Here is a 23,713-nt window from a genome sequence, read left to right as displayed (position 1 = left end):
CAAGGTCTTTTCAGTGGTGGCCCCATATCTCTAGAGCTCCTTCTCAAAGGAGGTACACCTGGCTCCTTCCTCTCACAAAGCTACAATTCACAGACTTCTCTGTAAGAGGGATTGATTGTTAAACCACTCTGGGAATTGTAGCTCTGTGAGGGGAATATGAGCAAACAACTCTTCAGTTTCCTGAAGTCTTTGAGGGAACCATGATGGTTTAAAGTGGTATCATAACACTTTAAATGTACGGTGTAAATGTGGCCTGGACCTGCCTGCCTTCCCCTCCTCTCACACACAGTGTGGCAATCTCCTCTTTCCCTGAAACAAGAATAACAAGATGCCCCTCTGAGTGATGTCGCAAAACATAGTGGGGACAAGCGCAGCCCTCAGGCTCAGCTGAAGCCAGTTCTCATTTGCCTTCCATTTCCCCACAACTGACTTCATTATATCCACCTCCATTCTTTACCAGTACACTATGCAAGGTCAATTCAACAGGGCAGCATCGTTCTGCTCAACAAGCAATAAACCTTTATGTCTTATCAAGGATTTATGCTTATGCTGAACAGTGGGGAAATTCCCCGTTATGACTGCAAGCTTCTTCCTTTTGTTTTTCTTCTTTGGTTTATCTTCCTTGCAGACCTTGTACGTAACTCAGCACAAGACACTTTCCTGCTCCTCCTCCCTTTAGTTTGTGCACCTCCAGAGTCGCAAAAGCCACAAACATTCTCTTCCCATGCATTTTGTAGCTGTTTGGCTCCAGTGTTCCTAAAACAATACCTTTTCTCGGGATTCATATATGTGTATGTGGGGCCAGTGTGGTGTTGTGGTTCGAGAACTGAACTAGGACTCAGGAGAGCCTCAAATTCCCACTCAGCCATGAAGCTCACTGGGTGACGCTGGGCCAGTCACAATCTCTCAGCCTAACCTACGGTACCTCACAGGGTTGTTGTGAAAATAACATAGGGAAGAACAATGTGACCATCTTGAGCTTCTTGGAGGAAAGGGGTGATAGAAATGTCATAGTTAACCAAATAACTATGTACACAATCTGCCAGCAGAGGAGACTGCTTCATGCATCTGACAAAATCCATGAAAGCTTATGCCACCATTAGATTGGTCACACCAGTTAGCCTCTACAGTTGCTGTGGAATTAACTAGAAGAGGGTTTTTTAATTGCTACTTTAAATATGTCTTTACTGCTATTGATCAAAAGATTCCATAATGTGTACAAAACTGTGAATAAAAGTGTTTTAAAGCCCAGTCCTGTACGTGTTTACTCAGAAGGAAATTCCACAGAATTCAGTGGGACTTACAAAAGTACACAGGAGGATCAAAGTCTTAGTTCACAGCCACACCATGCACCAAAAGTGCATTGAAAGCACATGGCTTCCCCCAAAGAATGCTGGGAACTGTAGTTTTCGCCCTCACAGAGCTACAATACCTACGCCCCATGGGTGTAGCCGGGGGGGGCAGGGGGCAACTGCCCTCCCAGGTCAAGTAAAACAATAGAATTACTTAACTAACTGACCGATGACATCATTTTTGCCCCTCCCAAAAAGTCCTCCCCCCCCCAACAAAAATCCTGGCTACACCCATGCTACCCCCCAACAAACTACTGCTCCCAGGATTCTAGGAATTGCCATTTGCCCCTCACAGAGCTACAGTACCCAGGGCCCTTAACAAATCACAGTTCCAAAGGTTCTTTGTAGGAAGTCATTTGCTTTAAATGTGTGGCATGGATGTGACATAGTTTCCAAAGCTATCAGCTGTGCACCTTTCCTGAGTGAGGATATGCTCTGGTTGTAAAAACAAAACTCTTAGCTGAAGTCAGGTCCCATTGTTTGAAAAGCTTTTTACTTTTTTTTTTTAGTTGAAGTGAAACTGCACCTGTAATTTTTAGATGCTGGGAGCCAGATAACGCCTGAGAAAGAAACCTGTGGGAGCAGGGTTGTTTGTTTCTAATAAATTAATTGCTCAGATTAAAGATCATTGAGACACTGCACAATTCCCACAGAGGTGAAGAAGTCATTCTAGGCAATCGTTGTCAGAAACATATAACTAAGGCAGAAAGCAGGAGTCTGCCAGCAAAATGAAGAGTGATTATTTCAAGAGGTACGTGAATGAAGAATCAAGCAGCCACTCTCAGGCAGCTGGCCAGAAGTCACGGAGTGCTGAAGGAAGCTGGGTTGTGCCAATGGTGGCAAGAAAGCCTCAATGCTGCAGAAGTGGCTAAATCAGAAATGGCCAATATGGAGTTCTCGGACTACAATTCCCACCATCCCTGACTGACGGCTGGGCTGACGGGAGTTGGAGTCCAGCAACATCTGGAGGGCTATACCTGGAGCAAATGTATAGCAGGGCCAGCAGGGCCTGGCATCCTTGAGCACTGATGATACCTGCCCCGGGGACCAACTTATAGTCGTTGTTTTTTTCTGGCTGGCACTCTAAGCCGCTCCAAGTGGCTGGGTCTAGACACCCTTTTAAATTAACAGGGTAGCTCAACCCAGCCACCCTACAGGCCTCTTGAGTGTTGCCAACCACAGTCAGATAAGCCTACCGTGGCCCAGATGACAGATCAGTAGGGACAACAGAGGAGACTCTGTCCAATCTGGAGCTGGCTCTGCTTCTAGGGAAAGTTTAGTTCCAAACGACACTATTAATATGATCTGTGAGAACAGGATGCTACACTAGATGGGTCCAGCAGGCTCCACTTATGTTCCTATAGCTCCCTCCCTCTTGCAGGGGATGTGGATCAGGCATTGTTGCTAGCCATCTGGGTGGTATCTCCTTGCTGGCAAGATGGCTTAGTACATTTGCAGTATAAACAGGTGGGGAACCCAGAGCTGGACTGAATGGACTGGATAGCTCAGTTGGTTAGAGAATGGTGCTGACAATGCCACAGTTGCAGGTTCGATCCCCATCACTACTTTCCTATAGAAGTAAGAGGCCTAAGAATTTTATTCTTAGTTATTCGAGTTAGCAGCTGCATTGCAGAGTGGGTTGGACTAGATGATACTTAGGGTCCCTTCCAACTCTGCAATTCTATGATTCTATGTATTGCCTGGTATGGATTAGCTGCGTCTTGCATGGATTCCATGCTAATAAACCCTGAGCTTGGAGGAAGAGGATGTGCTAAGAGGTAGCATGCACAGATCAAATTTTGTTGCAATATCCTTAGTGAAAGCTACCACAGCCATTGTTCTGAAGAAGGGCGAGGGGGGAGGGTGAGAATTAGCTTTCTCAAGGAGCACTTCGGGATGGGTGTGTGCATCTCTCACTTTCCTAATCCTTGCCTGCCAAGTTCATTGCAATGACTGCATTTGCTGCACCAGTGATTGTGTCACTGGGAACGCTAATGTCAACACACAGGAATAAGTCACTTACAGCCTGTACACTCAGAGGTAATAGAGTTCAGTGGGACTTATTCCCAGATATGTATAATATTAAAGCTTATTGATGATGCTGGTTTTTGTGAATGCAGCTTGTCACAGGGCTCCCAGAAACAAATGCAAGAGGAAGAGACCACCTGGGTTTCCTCCAGGAAAATATGTGTGAAATGAGCCCAAGATTTCACCTCTTCCAGAAAGTCAGACCTGTTTGCTTGCCATGCTGCCTTTGCAGGATATGGGAGAGCTCACAGCTCCCCTTCGTTTGCTTTAGGTTGCTACGCTCTGCTTGTTGACCAAAGCCACCACTTCTGATCCTCTTTAGAAATCCCCAGCATAAATCAATAGCTGTTTCTGTTTGGGCCAAGAGGGCGGAGGGGTTCTGAAATGCAATCATCTCACTTGCCTCCCTGTCTCACTACCTCTGGAAACACCCTTTTGAAAGACTGCTCAGCGTTGGTGAGAGAAAAAAATCGTTTGCATCTGCCAGGACCTTGACTCCACTGTTATAGCAAATGAATCTCAAGGGGTGTCCAGAGCATTGTGTGGTCCTGTTTTGTTGGATAAGTTTCAGTTGGTAAGGCTCAAGGAGGTGGACTCTTGGCTGCTAAATCTAGCAGGGAGGGGATTAAAGCCTCCTTGCAAGAAGGGGTGGTCCCTCCTTGCACGTGGTTCTCCCTCTCCCTGTTTTATCCTCACAACAACCCCCTGAGGTAGGTAGGGCTAAGAGTCCATGAGAGACGTTACCCCGTGAGCTTCATGGCTGAGTGCGAACCAGATGCCCATGGGAAGCCTGTAAACAGAATCTGACCACAACAGCACTGCTTTGGACAGTGGAGGTAGAAGCCACAGTAGCAAAACTGTTTCACCTGTTTGTTTGTTTGTTTGTTTGTTTGTTTGTTTGTTTGTTTCTCTGTTGTGCGAGACGGCGCTTCACCCCACCTTACCCCCATGTGTCAGTCAGTCCAGCAGTTTGCCACAAACAGCACCTTCAGTAAGTGCTAGGAAAAGGAGGAAAGGCGGCTGGGAGTTGGGCGCTTGCTCAAGCACCTATAAGGCAGCATCAGGTTACCGGGAAAGGGGGTGGGCCCATGCAAATCACAGCTGCTCTGGGTGGCTTAAAGAATTTAAAAAAAAAACGCACATTACAGGTCTCGGGAGTTAAATGCAAAGTGAAAAGGTGGAGTCCTCGGCCCGGGTGCAACTCTCTTTTGCTCCAGACCCAAGACACCTGAAGGGATGCAGTCCCAGAAAATGAGATACTACCACTGCGCGTGGGAACAGAGTGACTGACCCACGTTTGGTTCTCACTTCTTCCTGCTTGGCAGTTGTGGTGGTGTTTTTAAGCCCAGAAGAACTAAATATCCAATCGCAACATTTTTTGTTTCAAAAGAGGGACGCCAAGTGTCCCCTTTCTCGCTCCTCCAGCGATGCCCCCCCAGGAGATACTGGATTACTCGCCCACCTTGAGAAGATGCAGCACCCCCAGCAGAGGCAGCGGCTCCGAGCTGGGCATCAAGTGTGTCCTCATAGGAGACGGGGCAGTCGGCAAGACCAGCCTCATTGTCAGCTACACAACCAACGGATACCCAGACCAGTACCAGCCCACGGCGCTGGACACCTTCTCAGGTAAGCAGAGCGGAACCTGGGCAGCTCCTTCCTTCCTGATATGTGTTGGGGTACATTTTGCCACAATGGGGTACACTGTGGTCTGTTGTCATTTTGGCACTCTGCGTTCTTGACTAATTGCCATAAGACCTTTCATGGTGACAAGTGGGATACAAAGTTCGTAATTAATAGAGCAATGGCATGTGTGACAATTGAGATATATTGAGATGTATATTATTGAGATATATCTCGAGATACATGTTATTAAACTGCTGGCTTAAATGACTGTGTTTTATTAGAATAGGATGTTGTAATTTAATATTGTTTGCAATGTAAGAAGTCTGAGTGGGGATTAAAAAAATATATACATACATATTGAGAAGCAATTAAGTAAGAATGTCAAGGATTGCTTTTTTCTTTCCCCCCCCCCCCCCCCGTGTGCCTTTAACAGTAGCATGGGAGACAGAAATTCACCAGCAGGCAGATGCAGAGACAGGGAAAACTTTGCCTATTGAATATCTCCTTTCAAATGGGAGTTTTGCCAGAAGAAAATGAGGGGGAGGCCTACACGTGTTCTCTGTTCCAAGCAAAGACTTTTGGATCTTCTCTTCTTGGGTGTAATTGGAGTTGTAGTGGAGGGGCTGCAGCTGCAAACAACCAGCCTTCTGAGACCACTATCATGTCATGTCATCAAGCCAGTTGCAGCAATCGGATGGTGTTCATCTGTAAAGGAAATAGATTGGGAAGCAATTTAACCTGATCCCTTACAAAACTTCATTGGCACCACAACCCCAATGCATGTCTGCTCAGAGAAGTGGCACTTCCATAGAAGCTGCTTTCCTATAAATGCTTAGTGCAGTGGCCTTCTTTGCCTGTTGCTTTAAGCCACAGTTAAACTTAGCTATGCGCTGGTGCAGACCGAGGTGGGGGGAAAGGGAAGGAATTACAGTGGTACCTCAGGTTAAGAACTTAATTCATTCTGGAGGTCCGTTCTTAACCTGAAACTGTTCTTAACCTGAGGTACCACTTTAGGTACCACGCAGGTGGCGCTGTGGGTTAAACCACAGAGCCTAGGGCTTGCCAATCAGAAGGTTGGCGGTTTGAATCCCTGCGACAGGGTGAGCTCCTGTTGCTCGGTCCCTGCTCCTGCCAACCTAGCAGTTCGAAAGCACATCAAAGTGCAAGTCGATAAATAGGTACCACTCTGGCAGGAAGGTAAACGGTGTTTGCATGCGCTGCTCTGGTTCGCCAGAAGCGGCTTAGTCATGCTGGCCACATGACCCGGAAGCTGTACGCCGGCTCCTTTGGCCAATAAAGTGAGATGAGCACCGCAACCCCAGAGTTGTCCGCGACTGGACCTAATAGTCAGGGGTCCCTTTACTTTTACCACTTTAGCTAATGGGGCATCCCACTGCTCCTGCCGCCCCACAATTTCTGTTCTTATCCTGAAGCAAATTTCTTAACCCAAGGTACTATTTCTGGGTTAGCGGAGTCCGTAACCTGAAGCGTCTGTAACCCAAGGTACCACTGTACAACCACTTCATTCATCAAAATTTGATGGGATTGTGGTTGTGTCTCTACAGATAAACCATGAACTGTCACCAAAGTTTGTTCATGGTTTGGGAGAGAAAAACTCGAGCCCTGGTTTGGTTGTAAAGCTAAGCCAAACCATGGCTTAGCTCCTGGTAGCAGGGCAGCAAGGAAAGCTTTACCTTTCAATTATAATTAAGCTTCTGTGTGATTTAAAGTGATGTGTGAATGAGGCCATTATTTAAAGCACCAGTAGCCATATGTATCTTACATAGTCCCACCAATATTGAATCAGTGTCAATATCTTTAAGAGGTTTTGAAAGAAAATTAAAAAGCTGTCAAGTGGACACATCTTGAACCCTAAAAAAAAATACAAAAAAAAAAAATACAAAGGAAACAGGTTTGGTCTTTTACCCGAAACATGGGTGGCAGCACTCTCGCTTAGCTAACTGTGGAAGACTGTTCAACTGGTTTTGGGTGTTTCTAATTGGGAGAGCAAACCTCAAGAGATTGTGTTTCCAGTTCAAGCATAGGAAAAGAGGAGAGAGCAGTTGTGACATTTGAAGCTGTGTTAGTAATTCATTTATTAGGATGAAACTCCCCATAGCACGTGGGGCTGGATTGCCTTAAGCTCTGTACAGACAGGAGGTTTCCCACACTGCAGCTCATGTGATAGGGCACTGAACTGGAAATGCAGGAAGGATCATATGGAAGGTAGAAAAAGAAGTAGACATTTGGAGGGATTGTTTGCCAACTGACAGAACATGCTCTGAGTTCTGTACTTCTTAGGGAATAAGACCAGGCATGATTTTACTACGGTAGCATACATTTCCACTGGAACAGTAAAGTGGTTAGAGGGTCGGACTAGGACCTGGGAGACCAGGCTTCAAATCCCCACCCAGCCATGAAGCTCACTGGGTAACTTTGGGCCAGACGCTGTCTTTCTCAGCCCAAGCTACCTCACAGGGTTGTTGTGGGGATTAAATGAGGCAGGGAAGAACCATGTACACCATCCCGAGCTCCTTGGAGGAAAAAGTGGAGATCTGAGTCCTCATCTCCCAGGTCCGGTGCTCTAATCACTACTCCATACCACTACTCAGTATGTTTCACAGTAAAATACCAAGCATTAAACAACTTCCCTAAACAGGGCTGCCATCAGATGTCTTCTAAAACCCAGATAATTGTTTATTTCCTTGACATCTGATGGGGTGGTGTTCCACAGGGCAGGAGTGACTACTGAGAAGTCCCTCTCCTTTGTTTCCTGTAACCTCGCTTCTCGCAATGAGGGAACCGCCAGAAGGCCCTTGGAGCTGGATCTCATGATATGGGTGGAGACTCTTCTTCAGATATACAGGGTCAAAGCCATAGGTGTGAGTCGTGCACCTGGGGAACCACCAATGAGGGAAATCACCCCCTTTCCCTGCCAAAAGTCTCTGCCAATATAATACGGAATCAGGAAGTCCTTGAGATGCTCTGGACCCAAGTTGTTAAGGAACCAAGTTTGTTTGTTCTTCTATTTGGAAAGTCCAATTTCATCATTGTTATGGTCAACAGATGCATTTTCAAAAAATGGAATTGAATATTTATTCATTTATATATTACATTTCTTTCCTGCCATTCCTCCTAAAGGGACAGCAAATGCATTGGCGTTGAAACAGTGCAAAATTAAACATCTGGGCTTATTTATTTCAAACACAACCCTCTTTCTTTCAATATTAAGAATTAATTTTAGGCTTCAAAAGGATTTTATTAGAACACTAGCTGTTGCCATGTGTGTCTCAATTATCTGGCTCCCAGCCTTTTCACCCCATTGGGGCCTGCCCTGCCCCACACTCTCTCAAGGCTCTTCAAAGGCCATTAGTCCCCGCCTCAAGAGAGTTTCTGTCAGTCTGGATGCCTTGTAAGGAGAAGGGAGCAAAAGGCACAGCGGGTGAGAACCAGGTGTGAGGACTCTCCTAGTATTGCCTGTGAATTGCATAGGCAAAGAGATTACCTGTGGAAAGAGGAGGGAGTGTTTATTGTATCTCTAATTGGGATGGAGAATTTCAGATGCCAGGAGGCAGCTGTATGGAATGATGGTTCCAAAGTCAAAAAGGGATTGGAACATTCTTGGGTCTTAAAAGACTGTAGCAGATTTCACATTGGAACCCTGCACAAAATGTCAACCAAACATTTTTGATGAAGTAGGCCATTGCCTTTAAGGTGTCAGGGCACAATGCGTTTTCCTTGCAGCCTTCCTTAACCCACACTGCAAAGGCTGCAATCCCATGCAGGCTAACTTGAGAGCCAGCCCTATTGAACGCATTGGGATTTACTTCTGAGTAAACAGGGTGTTCTTGGACAGTGTTCTCGAAGCTACCAACATGAGTTTGACCAAACTGGGAGGCAGTGGAAGACAGGAGTGCCTGGCGTGCTCTGGTCCATGGGGCCACGAAGAGTCAGACACAACTAAACAACAACAAACAGGGAGAGGATGGGGGTTTAGAAAGAAATGGCTGCAATCCATTTACCTGAGGGTAAAGCCCATGGAATTTTATTTATGTTTTTTAATTGTACCTGAAGTCTGCTCTTCACCAAATGTCCCAGGGCAGCTTACCAACCAATCAATCAATCAAATAAAAATTCAAAGATAAAACCTTTGCAAATCTGAAAACGAAATAACAAAATTCTGAAGCTCTCTTTTGAAACAGTCAGAAAATGATTTGGTATCAATTTGGTTAGGTTCCGCCAGCCCCTTTGAAAGTTTCCAAAAAGTCTGTCTCTTTATATTTTGGAAACAGTGGTAGTATATCAGCCTGCGATAAGTAGAACACATCTTCACAGATATTTGGGGCAGCTGTGGGAGTAAAGGGTGTACATCTCAAGCATGTTTTAATTGAGCTGCTTGAAGTAGGGTAAAAGGGGTGGAGCAAGTAAAGAAACTAAACCTTAGCTAAACTAGGCCCCAGTTTGAATCTCACCTCTGCTCTAATCTCACTAGGTGGCACTCTCTTTTGCTTAGCCTCCTGTCTGCATAATGAATGGAGTGACAAATCTACCTTACAGGATGGTTGCAAGGATTATGTATTTGAAAGACTTTGAACGCTTTAAAGTGCTCAGTAGAATTGAGGCTGACTTTTACCTTAGGATCTGGCTGGAAAACAGTTTCACCTTTTATTTTATTTCTTTCGTTATTTATAAAATATTTACACACAGCTTGGAATATGCAGAAATGGTGAAACTTACCAGAAGAATAAGTAATCAAGATAAAAAAATTAAAATAAAATAATGAAAATGGTTTATTGAATATTTACAGATAAATTATAAACAGATAAAAACTCTGGCAGGATTATTGTAACAACCTGCAGTTTTATAAGAGTATATATTTAAAGAAGATGAATAAATGAGTAAATTAATTTAATTTGGATATGCAGAAGTTACTTTTAAAAAAAATATTAAGGAACCACAGAAAGAGGGGGCGGTAAGTCAAGTTTTGAAATGTCAAAATGAATGTAAAATTAATAAAATGTATACACTTGTAAAGTATAAATAAACAAATAAAATGGGGGGGGGAATTATTTACATCCAGCTAGTCATAAAAAAAAAAAATCAGAGCGGTTTACAACAATTATACATGAAACCATACTATAAAAAGGTAAAGGTAAAGGTACCCCTGCCCGAACGGGCCAGTCTTGCCAGACTCTGGGGTTTGTGCGCCCATCTCACATCTATTGGCCGGGGGCCAGCGCTGTCCGGAGACACTTCCGGGTCACGTGGCCAGCGTGACAACGCTGCTCTGGCGAGCCAGAGCCGCACACGGAACGCCGTTTACCTTCCCGCTGGTAAGCGGTACCTATTTATCTACTTGCCCCCGGGGGTGCTTTCGAACTGCTAGGTTGGCAGGCGCTGGGACCGAGCAGCGGGAGCGCACCCCGCCGCGGGGATTCGAACCGCCGACCTTTCGATCGGCAAGCCCTAGGCGCTGAGGCTTTAGCCCACAGCGCCACCCGCGTCCCTTGAAACCATACTATAGAAGCCATATAAAATATGTATTCTTAATTGCCTGCACAAGCCTCACGGAACAGAAAAGTTTTCAGCAGGCATTCAAAGTTGAACCTTCCCCCTGCTCTGCACATAGACTCCCCTCAAAAAATGAGTAGTCTAGTGCAAATAGGCTGAGAATGTCTGGAGGCGATATCTCTGTTCTTTTAATTGGGAGCATGTGTAATGTTTAGATGGCAGGCAGACTGTGACTCAGACACTAATTTCATATGTCAGCGGTCATTCCACTAGTGGTCATTTAGTAGAATCATTCATCTATTTTCAGGTTTCACCTGTTGCTTTTATTGTTGTGTTTTACTGAATTGATCTGTTATTTTCTGTACTGTCCTGAAATCTTAATATGGTTGAGGGGAGTATATAAATGTTCAGGGGCAAACCTAGTGGTTGGTTAGGTTGCCACCGCTGCCGCCCCCCCTGGGGTACTGGTCGGGGCAGGGTGGATGGCAGCGCAGAAATCTCGCCTCACGCCTCTCCACTTTTTGAGTTTCTGGTCCATGTTCTCACCTGGCTTCAGAGGCGCCACTACAATTCCTGGCCAAGAGTGCAAAGGAGCCTCAGTTCTTCTGTTGAGAAGCAGTTTCCTTTCACTGGCAACCGTGGGGGGGGGCTGGGTATTTAATATTGTGAAGGCTGTGACCGCTTTGTTCCACACCCGATTCGACAACACCTGATCGCTAACCTTTGGGAGACCAGGCAAGGCCTCATCCTGATTAGGGGCTATTGTATATGGCTATCTTCCTGATCTTCAAATTTATTTGCAAGATATGGCAACAGCAGCTTAATTGCTCTTTCTGCCCTGTGCCTGGGTTGTTCCCTGTGCTCACAAAACAGGCTTTGCAATCTTCTTTTTGAAATGTGTTTGTTTGTTTTTGACACTCCTCCAAGGACTCAAGGCAGGATACAATGCACCCTTATCTCGTTTTCTTCTTCACACAATAGCAGCCCGAGAGATAGTGACTTATCTAAAGACAGCCAATGAGTTTTCATAGGTAAGCACTTATTTGATCCCTGGTTCCCATGCCCAGGCTATGTCCACACTATGCTAGGGTGGCCATCTACCCTGCTTTACAGAGGAATGGTCCTATGTTGAAAGGTGCCCTTCGTTTCAAGGGCTGCCCAGTCCAAATCTAGTTTAAAGACTAAAAAAGCCCATCAGAAAGTACAGCTGGGGTCTTGGAGCTGCCCTTCAACATTGAAAGCAGTTGGGCAGCAGACATGCAGGTCCTGGTCTTCCCCACTATGGCAAGATGTGTTGTATTCATATTTAAAGAATAGTAATTAATTTTAAATATGTAGGGGCTGCCTCAAATGAGGGTGAAGATCAAATTAAAGTCCATAAGGACATTGTCATGAGTTCGGCCTTCCAGGCCAAGCTGCAATACATGGCTAAACTTAAATTATCTTATTTATGAGCAAGAAAAGGTCTGAGGCACATGGTCAAATCTGATCAGCTATACACCTGAATAAGTTGTCTAAAAAAAACAAAACCCAAACTCAGGTCTGCTGAATAACAACCTCACTGGAGTTTCACTCCACAAGCTTCTCAAAAGAGTTGTCTTTCGGTTTTTTTATGCACTGTCCACTGCCCTTCTGTCAGGGTTAGGCTTCTCATATGGAAATAATCACGTTTTCCCAGAACCCAAATTATAATGTTTGGAGGCTGTCTGCAGGCAGCACATCTTTGTTGTGTGAACCACACACACAAACACACACATGTAGGCTTGCAACAACAAGGCTAACACTTGTGGGAAGTGGCTGCCTTTAGAATACAGTGGTACCTCTGGTTACGAACGCTTCGGGTTACAAACTCCGCTAACCCGGAAGTAGCTGCCCCTGGTTGCAAACTTTGCCCCAGGATGCGAGCGGAAGTTGCGCGCCGGCAGCAGCAGGAGACCCCATTAACGAAAACTCGTCTCAGGATAAGAACGGTTTCAGCTTAATAACAGACCTCCAGAACGAATTAAGTTTGTAACCAGAGGTACCACTGTAACAGATCGTGAGTGGTAAGTGCCATTACCTTCTCCCTGGTAAGTGACCAGAGAGAGGATAATGGCATTCGACAAAGCAAATTTATGTATATATTGTTACTATCCACCTCCACCTAATAAGGATTCAGTTTCAATTTGTTGGCCCTCGTCCTGCCCATCACTGACTCTACACACTGGCCTGGCTTCCCTGATTCAGATGCAAGTGTAATACAGAGTGGGTGTCATCTGCATATTGATGAAGCCACACTCCTAACCCCCAGCACCACCCAGCAGTTTCATAGACGCATTTAATAATACAAGATAGGGACGTGGGTAGCACTGAGGTCTAAACCGCTGAGCCTAATGGGCTTGCCAATCAGAAGGTCAGTGGCTTGAATGGGGTGTGCTCCCATTGCTCTGTCCCAGCTCCTGCAGCCTAGTAGTTTGAAAGCACATCAGTGCAAGTAGATAAATAGGTACCACTGCGATGGGAAGGTAAATGGCGTTTCTGTGAGCTCTGACTTCTATCAAAGTGTTCTGTAGTGCCAGAAGCAGTTTAGTCATGCTGGCCACATGACCCAGAAAGCTGTCTGTGGACAAACACCAGCTCACTCGGCCTGAAAACGGAGATGAGCACAGCACTCCATAGTCGAATTTGACTGGACTTAACCACCCAGGAGTCCTTTACCAGTGTGGTGTAGTGGTTAAGAGCGGTAGACTCATAATCTGGTGAACTGGGTTCATGTCCCCGCTCCTCCACATGCAGCTGCTGGGTGACCTTGGGCTAGTCACACTTCTCTGAAGTCTCTCAGCCCCACTCACCTCACAGAGTGTTTGTTGTGGGGGAGGAAGGGAAAGGAGATTGTTAGCCGCTTTGAGACTCCTTAGGGTAGTGATAAAGCGGAATATCAAATCCAAACTCCTTCTCCTCCTCCTCCTTCTCTTCTTCTTCTTCTTCTTCTTCAATACAAGATGAAGCCCCACAGTGCACCACAGCATAAATGCTATGAGGCTAAGCAGAAAATCTCCAATGCTATTCTCTGGTAATGGTCCTATTGATAGAAACAGCCACCGTAACACCGTGCCCCCAATTCCTACGCCAGGAGGATATTATGGTCAGTGGTATGAAACATAGCTAAGAGGTCCAACAGACTCAACTGGGTACCATTCTGCCTGTCACTCTCCCAAATATAATCAACCAGGGTGACCAAGGCTGTTTCAATGCTATATTCAAATCTGAAGCCAAGCTGAAATGGGTGCAGATAATCTGCTGTATCCAGGGATAGCAGCCACCACACAACCACCCTGCCCAGTAAGTGATTATTGCAACTGGGTGGTAGTTATCTAAAACCTCAGGTTCTGGGGAGACCATCTTCAGGAGGGGATGCACCACTGCGTCCTTTAATGCCGTGGGCATCTTCTCCTCCATAAGTGAGGCATTAAGTGCTCCCTATCCATCTCTGCTTAAACAGCAAAGAGAGAAAGCAATGGGCCTGATTCCTTCCAGGGTCCTGTCCCTCCTCAGGCAGCAACAACTGATCTCACAAACTTCAAGCAGACAGTGCTCTAAGCACCTTCACAGGACTTGCATTAACTGTGGCAGCAAGTGAAATGTGGATACGAGCAATTTTGCTGATTGCCGTCAAATTTTGCTGATTGCTGTACTATGGTTATCTGCTTTCTCTTCAGGGCTGGATTTCAACAGCCCATTCACCACTTGGAAAAGCAACATGGGGCAGTCCACCGAGAAGGCATACAGTGTACAAAGACAGCCCCATGGTTATCATGTCCTGAGGCAGAGCAGAAAATTGGCCCTAACACAGATCTTGGTCCATGTCACAAACAACCTAGAGAGAACCTCTGCTACTTCAGACGCAGGGAGGCTGCGTCAAGAAGTGGGGTGGGTGCTACATCACCAACACCCCAGGCTGCTCTGCAGCTCAGCCCCTCTGGTGCAGATTCTCATATCCAGTTCCCAGACAGGCTTCCTGGTGAGAAATTAGTTTCCCATGCATACAGGTTTAGATCTGAGCTACCGATAACCTGTCATTTCAAGTTAGTTCGTCACTCGGGGTCAGAAATATGCATAAATATTGACCTTCAACCACCAAACTATCCTGTTTAGCCTGCTTCTCCGTTATGCCGAAATTCTTCCATTGCTTATAGGAGTGGCCAATGCAAGGTTTAAACTTAGAGAGACCTACAAAATTGTAGTGATGGGGGAGAAAAGAAGCAAACTTCCTCATACCGAGGTGCTGTGCATTATACGCTTGGCCAAATGCATTTGGATGCCCTGAAATGGGGGGGTCACAGTTCTGCACCTTTTCACACTGCCACCACGTACCCTTCTCTCTGTTGCCGTAATTTACGAATGAACCCGTGTTCCTCCCAACTTCTTTCTCTTTCCTCTTTCCTGATTCTTTTCCAGTTGGGCTTCACCCAGATAAGGGGACGGAGATAAGCACAGGCAGTTACTTCAGCAGAATGGAGGGCAGTAATAGTTGAGGGACTGTCCTGAAACCACCTAGTCCAGGGTTTATCCCTAACTGATGCCATTCTGGCTGGGGCTGGTAGGAGTTGGATCCCAATAACATCTGGGAGGCCACAGATTCCCCCAAACCTGATGTACACAGGGTAGGCTGCAAAGTGATAGAAGCAATAAAGCTCCAATGAACTTACGGTCTGTATCCTATTGGTTCACAGTTCTCACATGAATTTCTGATAAAGTATTTGGGGCAGTATACAACGACCACATCCTGTTGGTGCCTTATTTCCGCTTGCTCAACAGGACACCCCCCCTGCACACGTCCTGCATCCTCCCTCAAACACTGCGCATGCCAGTTATTTATTTCCCAGTTAACCCCCACCCATGGATTGGCAAATATTTAGAAATGAGACACCAAGAGGGAAATGCTCAGCATCTTGAAGATCAAAGTAGAATCTTTTGATCAGGAACAGGTTTCTCTTCTTTCTCTGTAGTTACGATATGCTAACGGGGCTCAGCCATAAGGAAGTGATGTATTTCACACCAGCTCTTCTGATGGCTGCACAGGCACTCTAGGACCTTGAGCTATCCCTGCCTCTCTCCTTTTTACCTGTTTTTGTGCTCATGTATATTCCATCTGGCACATGGCCCCTTAGAAAGAAACAGGAGACCAACTCCTGAAGGTGAGACTTAGCTGGAAGGGTTTGTTGCAGAATCCTAGGCCTCATTCTTTTGTAATTCATATATCTATACACACAATATATATATATTAAAGCTTAATTTACCATTAACTCTGTCAGTAATGTGTTCATACATAAACAGCAAGGGGCAAGACATCCACCAGCATACTCCTGAGTGGGGAATCTGATGCCCTCCTAACATTGTTGGACTTCAACTCCCAGTACCCCTGACCATTCCAGTGACCCTGCTTTTGTATCTGTTTTGCCACATTGAGCCAACCAAAGTGTTTTGGCTTTCCCTGTGTCTCACTTGCTACCTTTAACACCTTGGCTGCACTTCAAGGAATATCCAAGCCCAGCCCAGTTGACAGCTTGGAGGCCTTCAGTCCCTAGGAGCCTGCCTGCCCGCTGAGGCAGCATGTAATGAAATTACTGCAATGAAAACTGATGGCTCCTTTCTAATTGTCCCATGCCTAGGAGGAGTTTGTACTCCATTTTTCTTTAATCAAAATCCCCTAACCTACTTATTTAATATTTAAACTACTGTGGGATCTTCAACAGTAACTTTGAATATATCTTACTGCCTTTCCGTGGTGTAGGATTTTCCACAAATACAGCGGTACCTCGGGTTAAGAACTTAATTTGTTCCAGAGGTCCATTCTTAACCTGAAACTGTTCTTAACCTGTGGTACCACTTTAGCTAATGGAGCCACCCCCTGCCGCACGATTTCTGTTCTCATCCTGAAGCAAAATTCTTAACCTGAGGTACTATTTCTGGGTTAGCGGAGTCTGTAACCTGAAGCGTCTGTAACCTGAGGTACCACTGTAATGCACTGTGACTGTGCTGTTTTGTTCTCTTGTCTCCATTTCAGTACGTTTCTGTTTTTCTGCAGTCCCAAAATGCTCCTTGATTCCGTAGTCCCAAAACGCCTGTTTGTTTATCCTTTGATGCATTTGCAGATCTCTCCTCAAACTTGTGCTTCTGAGAATGGAGCATTTTCTAAGTGCTCCATGTGCAATAATTTGTAGATGGAAAAATTAGTGGTCCACCCCCGTCCATTCATGGGAATGGCTATTGCAGAGGTAGCCAAAGTGTCAGTGGGGGTGGTGTCCTCTGGGTACAACCTCCCTCCCCCTCAACACATAAAGTTTTATTTTTAAAAAAATTGGACATTTCACCACACTCCCTCTTTCCTGTGTGGGAGTACACATTTCACCATGGAAAAAGGGAAAAGAAAGGGCTGCACCATCTAGTTACTCCATTGTCATTGAGATTTGGGGTGGGGAAGGAGCTGAGACACAGGCGGAAATGTGATCAGGGCACCCTTTGCCCCACTGCACTGAAAGGCCCCAAGGAAGGGAGAGTTATTTTGCTCAGTAGATCAATGTAAATTCTGAAGCAGGGTTGTTTGTGGTCACCTGCTAATGGCATAAAGCCTGAGAAAAGTTTGACCCTGTTTCTCTACAAAATAAAGAACCCATACACACCCCAGCTGAGGAAAGGACACAGTGGCAATATCACTAGTTGGTGCTAAGTATGGGCTATTGTTGCCTTTAGCACAGGATGTCTGCTTCTCTTGATTACACACTCCTGCTAATTATGCATTTTGTCTTGGGTTGTTGTTTTTCTTTATTACCCTGTCTCTACATTCTCTGTAAGCTACCCCCAATATCTATTAATGTTCCAGAGCTCCTGTTGCTCACAGCTTCACTCTGTAACAGTTAGTTAAATGCAGCTCAAGGTAGCTGATAAGACTTTTTAAAAAACATTCCTCCATGGTATATTTCCCTTCATCAGTCATTTATTTGCATATTGTCACACACACTCTCTTACATGGTCTCATCTGTGGTGTTATTTGTCTCGTGAAGAGAAGATACAAAACTGTGGCATACTTCCAGTGGGGGCTGGCTCCCATTGGGACTGGTAGGGTGGAAGGCAGAGAGGACAACGGTCCTGGAAGCATAAAATTGCAGAGTTGGAAGGGCTCCTGAGGGGTCATCTAGTCCAACTCCCTGCAATGGAACCTGTACCAGGGTGGGCAGAGAGTTCTCCTTCACGGATAGTCTTCAAACAGAGGCTAGACCGAGATGCTCTCTAGCTCTGCATTTCTGCACTAACCAGAAAATTGGACAATATTATATACAAGGGCCCCTTCTGCATTATTCTGCAATGTTTCCATTTGAAAATAGATGTGGGCGGTCCTGACTATGGAGGGTGTATCTGCATCTGTGCAATGACGTAGTTATACCAAGATAACAATCACCACTTCCTCCTTTCTTTATCTGGGGCATGTGCAGGGAGGAAAAGGCATGGATAACCAAATCAAGGGCAAGGTTTTCAAATGCGCATCAAGTAACTACATCCACCCATCCTTGTGGATGATCTAGAATAAACCTAGGTTGAAAACATCATGTTGAGTTTGGACATGAATGATTCCAAACTGAGAAATCTGAAGTATCTGTGTATCTGAAGAAGTGTGCATGCACACGAAAGCTCATACCAAGAACTAACAGAACTAACTTAGTTGGTCTTTAAGGTGCTACTGGAAGGATTTTTTTATTGAGAAAACTTTGTGTTTGTGCTTCAAATGGGATAGTGTATACGCAGCCTAAGTCACTGGGATTTGTGCACTAGTGGAAGAAAACTGGCCTGCTGCAAAGGGATTGCACGAAACCTGCAAGGGAGAGGCCTTTGTATTGAAATCTAAACTTGCTAGGTTGCTTTGTTGTTTTTTAAAACCATACTGCAATTATGGAACAGTGTTGTTGCAAACATTGCACAAATAATTCACCGCCAGTACAGTTTCGCTGTTGACAATAAACTACGCTGGCTATTCATGGCTGGTTCCATCCCTTCATTAGTGTAGCAGCAAAAGAAGGGAGTAGCTGGACATATGAAGGAACGCTTGCTTTTCAAATGGCTGCTTTTTGACACTGTGCAGCTCCTCACATTCAAAGAGCTCCTAGGTATATAAACAGGGGATATGTTAGTAGATAGGTATGAAATATATCCAGCACTTACCCACTCCCAACCTTCTCTCTCTTTCTGTTTGCAGTGCAGGTCCTGGTAGATGGGGCCCCACTTCGTATCCAGCTGTGGGACACTGCAGGACAGGTGAGACTCATAAATTAAAGGAGAATACAAGTTTGAGTTCTGATGGGGTGCCAATAATGTCAGGAAGAAGGTGGTGAAAATCTGGGTCAAATTGAAATTATGAGTGGCATTAATAATTGCTCTTGTACAGCACATTTCAAGTTCTAAAGATGTTTCAGATACATCACCCCTGTAATCCTTACTACAGACTTACTAGGCCATTCTTACCAAATTACGAAAAAGCCCTGCTGGATCTGGCCAAAGATCCATTTAGTCCAGCATCCTGTTCTCACAGTGGCCAGAGGCCTGTCAGAAGCCTGCAAGCAGGACCTAAACGCAACCAAACTCTCCTTACTTGTGATTCGCCGGAACTGGTATTCAGAGACATACTGCCTCAGACAGTGAAACACAGCCTGTACCACAGCTGAGGGTATGCAGTATTGTCACCTGATGAGTTTGTGTTTGAGGTAACATTAGAACCGAGGGCTCCAGGAATTGAAATCTACTGAAGCCTCTACAGCCAGGGTACTGAAAAACGTGGGGCACCTCTGTATAGAAGTGCAGCCCTTGCTAGAGAAGCTTCCCAAGCGTTAATTGGAACAACTGGCTTTTTTTGCTTGGCCGAGATCCTTCTTTGTAGTGGACCTTAAAGTCTCTCTCTTTTACATGGGCCAAGCTGAGCTCCCTCTTGTTATGAGACTGGCTGAGCTACCAAGTTGTCTTTGTTTCCCTTTGGTTACACTTGGAAAGCTCAAACTGTATTGTTTTGAGAAGGTTTGCTGGGACAAAGGATGAAAACGTATGCTTTAGAGCAGGGGTCAGCAAGGTTTACCTTGCCTGGGCTGGATCAGTCCCGCGGAGATCCCTCTGTGGGCTGGATTGCGTGCGCCCGTGATTTTTGACATCTGTGCGTGTGCAGATGTGATTTCCGGCACCACAGAAGCAAGTTCCTGTGCTGGTTTAGCGCAGCGCGTGACTCAGTTCGGGGGCAGCTCGGGGGCCAGTCAAATGACCTCCGCAGGCCACTTCCGGCCCAGGGGCCTTAGGTTGTTGACCCCTGCTTTAGAGCTTTGTGGAAAAGACAGCATTACTAAATTTTATGGGAACCCTCTAGCTTATCAGCCACAGCTAGTTTCTGCCGGTATGCATCGCAAACCAAATTCAACATCTCCTATTTTTCCTCTGCAGGAAGACTTTGATTGCCTCCGTTCACTCTGTTACGCTGACACAGATGTCTTCCTGGTCTGCTTCAGTGTTGTAAATCCCACATCCTTCCAGAACATTATGGAGAAATGGATCCCTGAAATACGGACACACAATCCCCAGACTCCCGTGGTGCTGGTGGGAACACAGTCAGATCTGCGGGACGACGTCAATGTGTTGATCAATCTGGACCACTATCATGCCGGGCCTGTGCTAAGAACTCAGGCTGAAGGCCTGGCTGAGAAAATCCGGGCTCAGACTTACATCGAGTGCTCTGCTCTGACTCAAAAGAACCTGAAGGAGGTTTTTGACACAGCCATCATCAGCGCAGTTGAGCACAAGGCCCAACAGGAAAAGAAAATGACAGCCAAGGGAATAAAAACTCTCTCCAAGTGCCGGTGGAAGAAGTTCTTCTGTTTTGTCTGAAGCTGGTTTGGGAATGAAGAGGCCTAGAAGTCGGGATTGGACTTTGCACTTTCTGCCACAGAGGGCAAAGTGGCTAACTGAATGAAAAAGTGGCTCCAACAAGGAGAATGTCGTGAGCCAAGGGGACCTGGAGCCCCAGGATTTGCTGGGTCGGGATAGAACTTTCCTGGAAGACAGGAAGTGGACTTGTGTAGTAGTGCCAGGATACCAAATGGCTCATGCAATCTCAATAGAACCGGGGTGGCTTGAAGCTTCTTGTACTGAGTTCAGTGTTAAAGAAGAGCCAAGCCTGTCATTTTAGATACCCAGACAGCATGAGCAGTTTCCAGAACCTCCTCACAGCATCTTATTTAAACCCAGGAGAAGCCGATGCAGTGGGGTGGTGCCAGGCCACTGCCCCCCCCCAACAATGGCATTTCTGCTTATTGGGGCAAGGGCAGGGCTGCAGGGCCAGACTGACAGGAGCACCGGGTGCTGGTGTGCCCTCACAGCCTTGTCCTTCCCGCAGCCCTGCCCCATAATTTGAAGTGGTCCCTTTTTCAGCCAAGCAGCAGCCCTCCGCCTCACGGGATTAAACCTGAGATATATTCTTTAGGCTGATATCTCCTTTTCAAGGCACAGGCAAGGATAGAGGGATTTCTCCTGGGAGACAACAATGTCAAATAACATGGCCTGCTCAAGGAAAAAGTATCTTTTATACTTTGCTTTCAGTCCTGCTTCAGGAAGCGGAATAAAGTCCTCCAGACAGCAGGGTGTTTGTATGAAGGAGTATCAGTTGTGTGGCACATCCTTAAAAGGACAAAGCATTTTTTGCGAAATGACACGGAAGGATCCCTATGCTTCCACAAAGCTATTCCAATACAGTACATCATTTTGGACCTCTTTGGACTTTAAAAAAAAAAAAAAAGTTCCACCAAAAATGTATTTAAGGTTTTTGGGAGGGTAGGGAACCTTCCAGCATCTAAATGTGAATATTTCCATCTTAAGAAGGACCGTGTGCATTTGAAAGAAATGTAAGAAAATTTCACTGTTGTGTGAAACAAATATTGTAAAAGTGAGAAGATAAAATAGGAGGGAAATGACAATAAAGGAGAAGCATGTGACAACAAGGGCAGAGAGGTGGTAGGAATGAAGGAGAAGAGAGAGAGAGACAGAGGCAGACAGAGATACAGAGGGAGTTTAAGGAAGGTGAAAGGGAGGCATAAAGGAGCATTTCCCAGTGTAGTGCCCTCCAGATGTTTGAACTTCCAGGTCCCATCAGCACAGCTGGCTGAGGCTGGTGGAAGTTGTACCAGGCTGGCATAGAGAAACCAAGAGACAGGAGAGTATGTCGCCATGGGATTTAGATAATGTTGGCAGAGGTTTCTGTTTTTTTGCACTAAGAAACCCTTCAGTGACCTCACCTCTTGATGGTTAGTCATACCTCAGATTCAAATGAAGGAAGATGCAATAGGGGAATTGTCATGGAAATAAGATCTTTGATGTGCTGTACTAAAAGCAAGGAGAGAGACTGCAGTTCTTCCTGTATCAGGAAAGAACTGGCTTTGCGACCTATGGGTGGAGCGTGAGAGCCAGAAATTCTGGCAGCCCTGGAGTAGCAGAGATCCCACCTCTGGATAAGGATCTGAATGCAAGCCTGGAATACAAAAGTATAAGAGGTGAGAGTGCCTGCAAATTGTTCAGCACAGAAAAAGAAGTGGCACTGTGTCACTAAATACACAAGTGTTTTGGAATTCACCAGTTTCTTTAATGCCAGGCTTCGGAAAATGTGAATGAGAAGCGGGAACCTGAGTGGCTTTGCTTATTCAATTGATGTCTCCACAGGCAGAAAACAGCGTCCAGATCAGGGATTGATCATTGCATGCAGTAATCATGCGTATTTCCTTTTTTGTTACGAGTGGATACCCTGGGAAGCTCAGCCATTACTTTCCAGCATTTGTACGCCTTGTGTGATGATCAGCACACAGTTTGCATGTTGGAAATGTGCAGTGTTTGAAGCAGGTCTTGATCATCGCTATTCTCGAGTTGCACGGCACACTTTTGCTGCACAAGTGGAAAACGTTGCATGTTGGGTCTTTATGCATTTCCATTGTACACGGGGGGAGGTCCTGGAATGAGGTTGGGCATCATGGCAGCCCTGTGTTGAGGACTGAATCTTAAAGGCAGTGCCAACACCAGGAGTTCAAAGGAACTAAGCATGCTTCCCTTTTCCTGCAGTACTAGGGAAGGATGCACGGGTGTTTTCAGTTCATGTTTGTAGCATTGGAGGGATTCCAAGGAGTTCTTCCTGGGAAAGAAAGGATCCTCAATCTTGTTCCCATTGCCCTAGGGACTGTGTATCATACACCTTTTGTTTTGTTTCCAAATAAAGATGTTTTGTTTAAGTATGAATGCGGTTCTGTGAATTATTTGCATTGGTGGGAAATGCCTTCACAGATTAAATGGAAACGAATTCAAGGTAGCAAAAGCCTAGTGACGATGAATAAGAGTCACAGAACATTTTCTTCCCGCAGAAGTAGCAAGACACAAGTTGCAAAATGTCAGGTGAATTTCGGCGATCCAAATTAAACTGGGCAAACCACGGGTGTGGTTGAATTATTGAAGATCTCATTCTATATAGTTTGCTAAATAAATAAGCCACAAAATATCCCTCAAAAAGCAAAATAAACTGTTGGGAGCAGTACAGACATAATTAATAAATACAGATAATACAGGTGCCATCATACACAAAGTAGGCCATTGGGTGGAATTCAGTGTCGTGTTATTACAATAGTTCCATCTGTGCAGCCAGTTCGGTTTTCTGCATTATTTCTTTTGGCAAGAGGAAAGCGTATCTGTGCTCAAAGGCCATTACTTTGATAAAATCATTATTTCACAGCAAGCTACTTGGACGCCAGCAAAATAGACATAGACAAAGCACTTTGATCCTGCTGTAACCAACCGTCACTTGACCTGGCCAAGTTGCGGCATGCCTTGCTGCTTGGGCGGCAGCCAGGGGGGAGAGTTTCTGTTTTTGGTGTATTTAATTCTAAAGGAAATCCACAGTGACACAGATTTGAGAGCTGCTGCGTCAGCTGCTACTGCTGCTTTCCAGACTAGCTGATGAGAAGCAATTTGATGGAAACCTATCTGACTGGGAGTGATAGCAAACTGTCAAAGAACCTTTAGAGTAATTCACTGCAAAAAAAAAACAGACATTATCTTTTGGGAGTACAGCAAGCCTAAGAAAACACTGGAGGTAGGGGATCTAGTTTGTAAGAAGCATTTTTATGGTGTTCCATATAAGAGTAAACTGATACCTT

General features: G+C 45.5%; 2 protein-coding genes across 3 annotated transcripts in view; both read left to right on the top strand.

Annotated features, from left to right (window-relative positions):
• The window catches only part of RMDN3 (regulator of microtubule dynamics 3), a 276,642-nt gene that overhangs the window by 63,443 nt on the left and 189,486 nt on the right, over positions 1–23,713 (top strand). The window lies entirely within an intron of this gene.
• On the top strand, positions 4,524–22,802 carry RHOV (ras homolog family member V). 2 transcript variants are annotated; one of them, XR_014224213.1, is made up of 4 exons: positions 4,524–5,006; positions 18,745–18,803; positions 19,971–21,533; positions 22,240–22,802. XR_014224213.1 is itself a non-coding variant. In XM_082241127.1 (3 exons), the coding sequence occupies exons 1-3, from the start codon at positions 4,808–4,810 to the stop codon at positions 20,409–20,411; spliced, it is 699 nt and encodes a 232-aa protein (XP_082097253.1). In that variant the 5' UTR covers positions 4,524–4,807; the 3' UTR covers positions 20,412–22,802. The 2 variants fall into 2 exon arrangements, 1 of the variants encoding a protein (XP_082097253.1); XM_082241127.1 differs by having other exon boundaries at positions 19,971–22,802.

The sequence above is a fragment of the Podarcis vaucheri genome, assembly GCF_965113315.1.
Source record: "Podarcis vaucheri genome assembly, chromosome: 1".
NCBI lineage: Eukaryota > Metazoa > Chordata > Lepidosauria > Squamata > Lacertidae > Podarcis > Podarcis vaucheri.
The sequence above is the reverse complement of the archived record's forward strand: the minus strand, read 5'-3'. Positions and strand labels throughout refer to the sequence as shown.

Coding starts and splice junctions, on each gene's coding strand:
- RHOV (XM_082241127.1), top strand. CDS start 4,808: ATGCCCCCCCAGGAGATACTGGATTACTCGCCCACCTTGAGAAGATGC. Junction 5,007..18,744: donor GGCGCTGGACACCTTCTCAG/GTAAGCAGAGCG, acceptor TTCTGTTTGCAG/TGCAGGTCCTGGTAGATGGG. Junction 18,804..19,970: donor TGTGGGACACTGCAGGACAG/GTGAGACTCATA, acceptor TTTCCTCTGCAG/GAAGACTTTGATTGCCTCCG.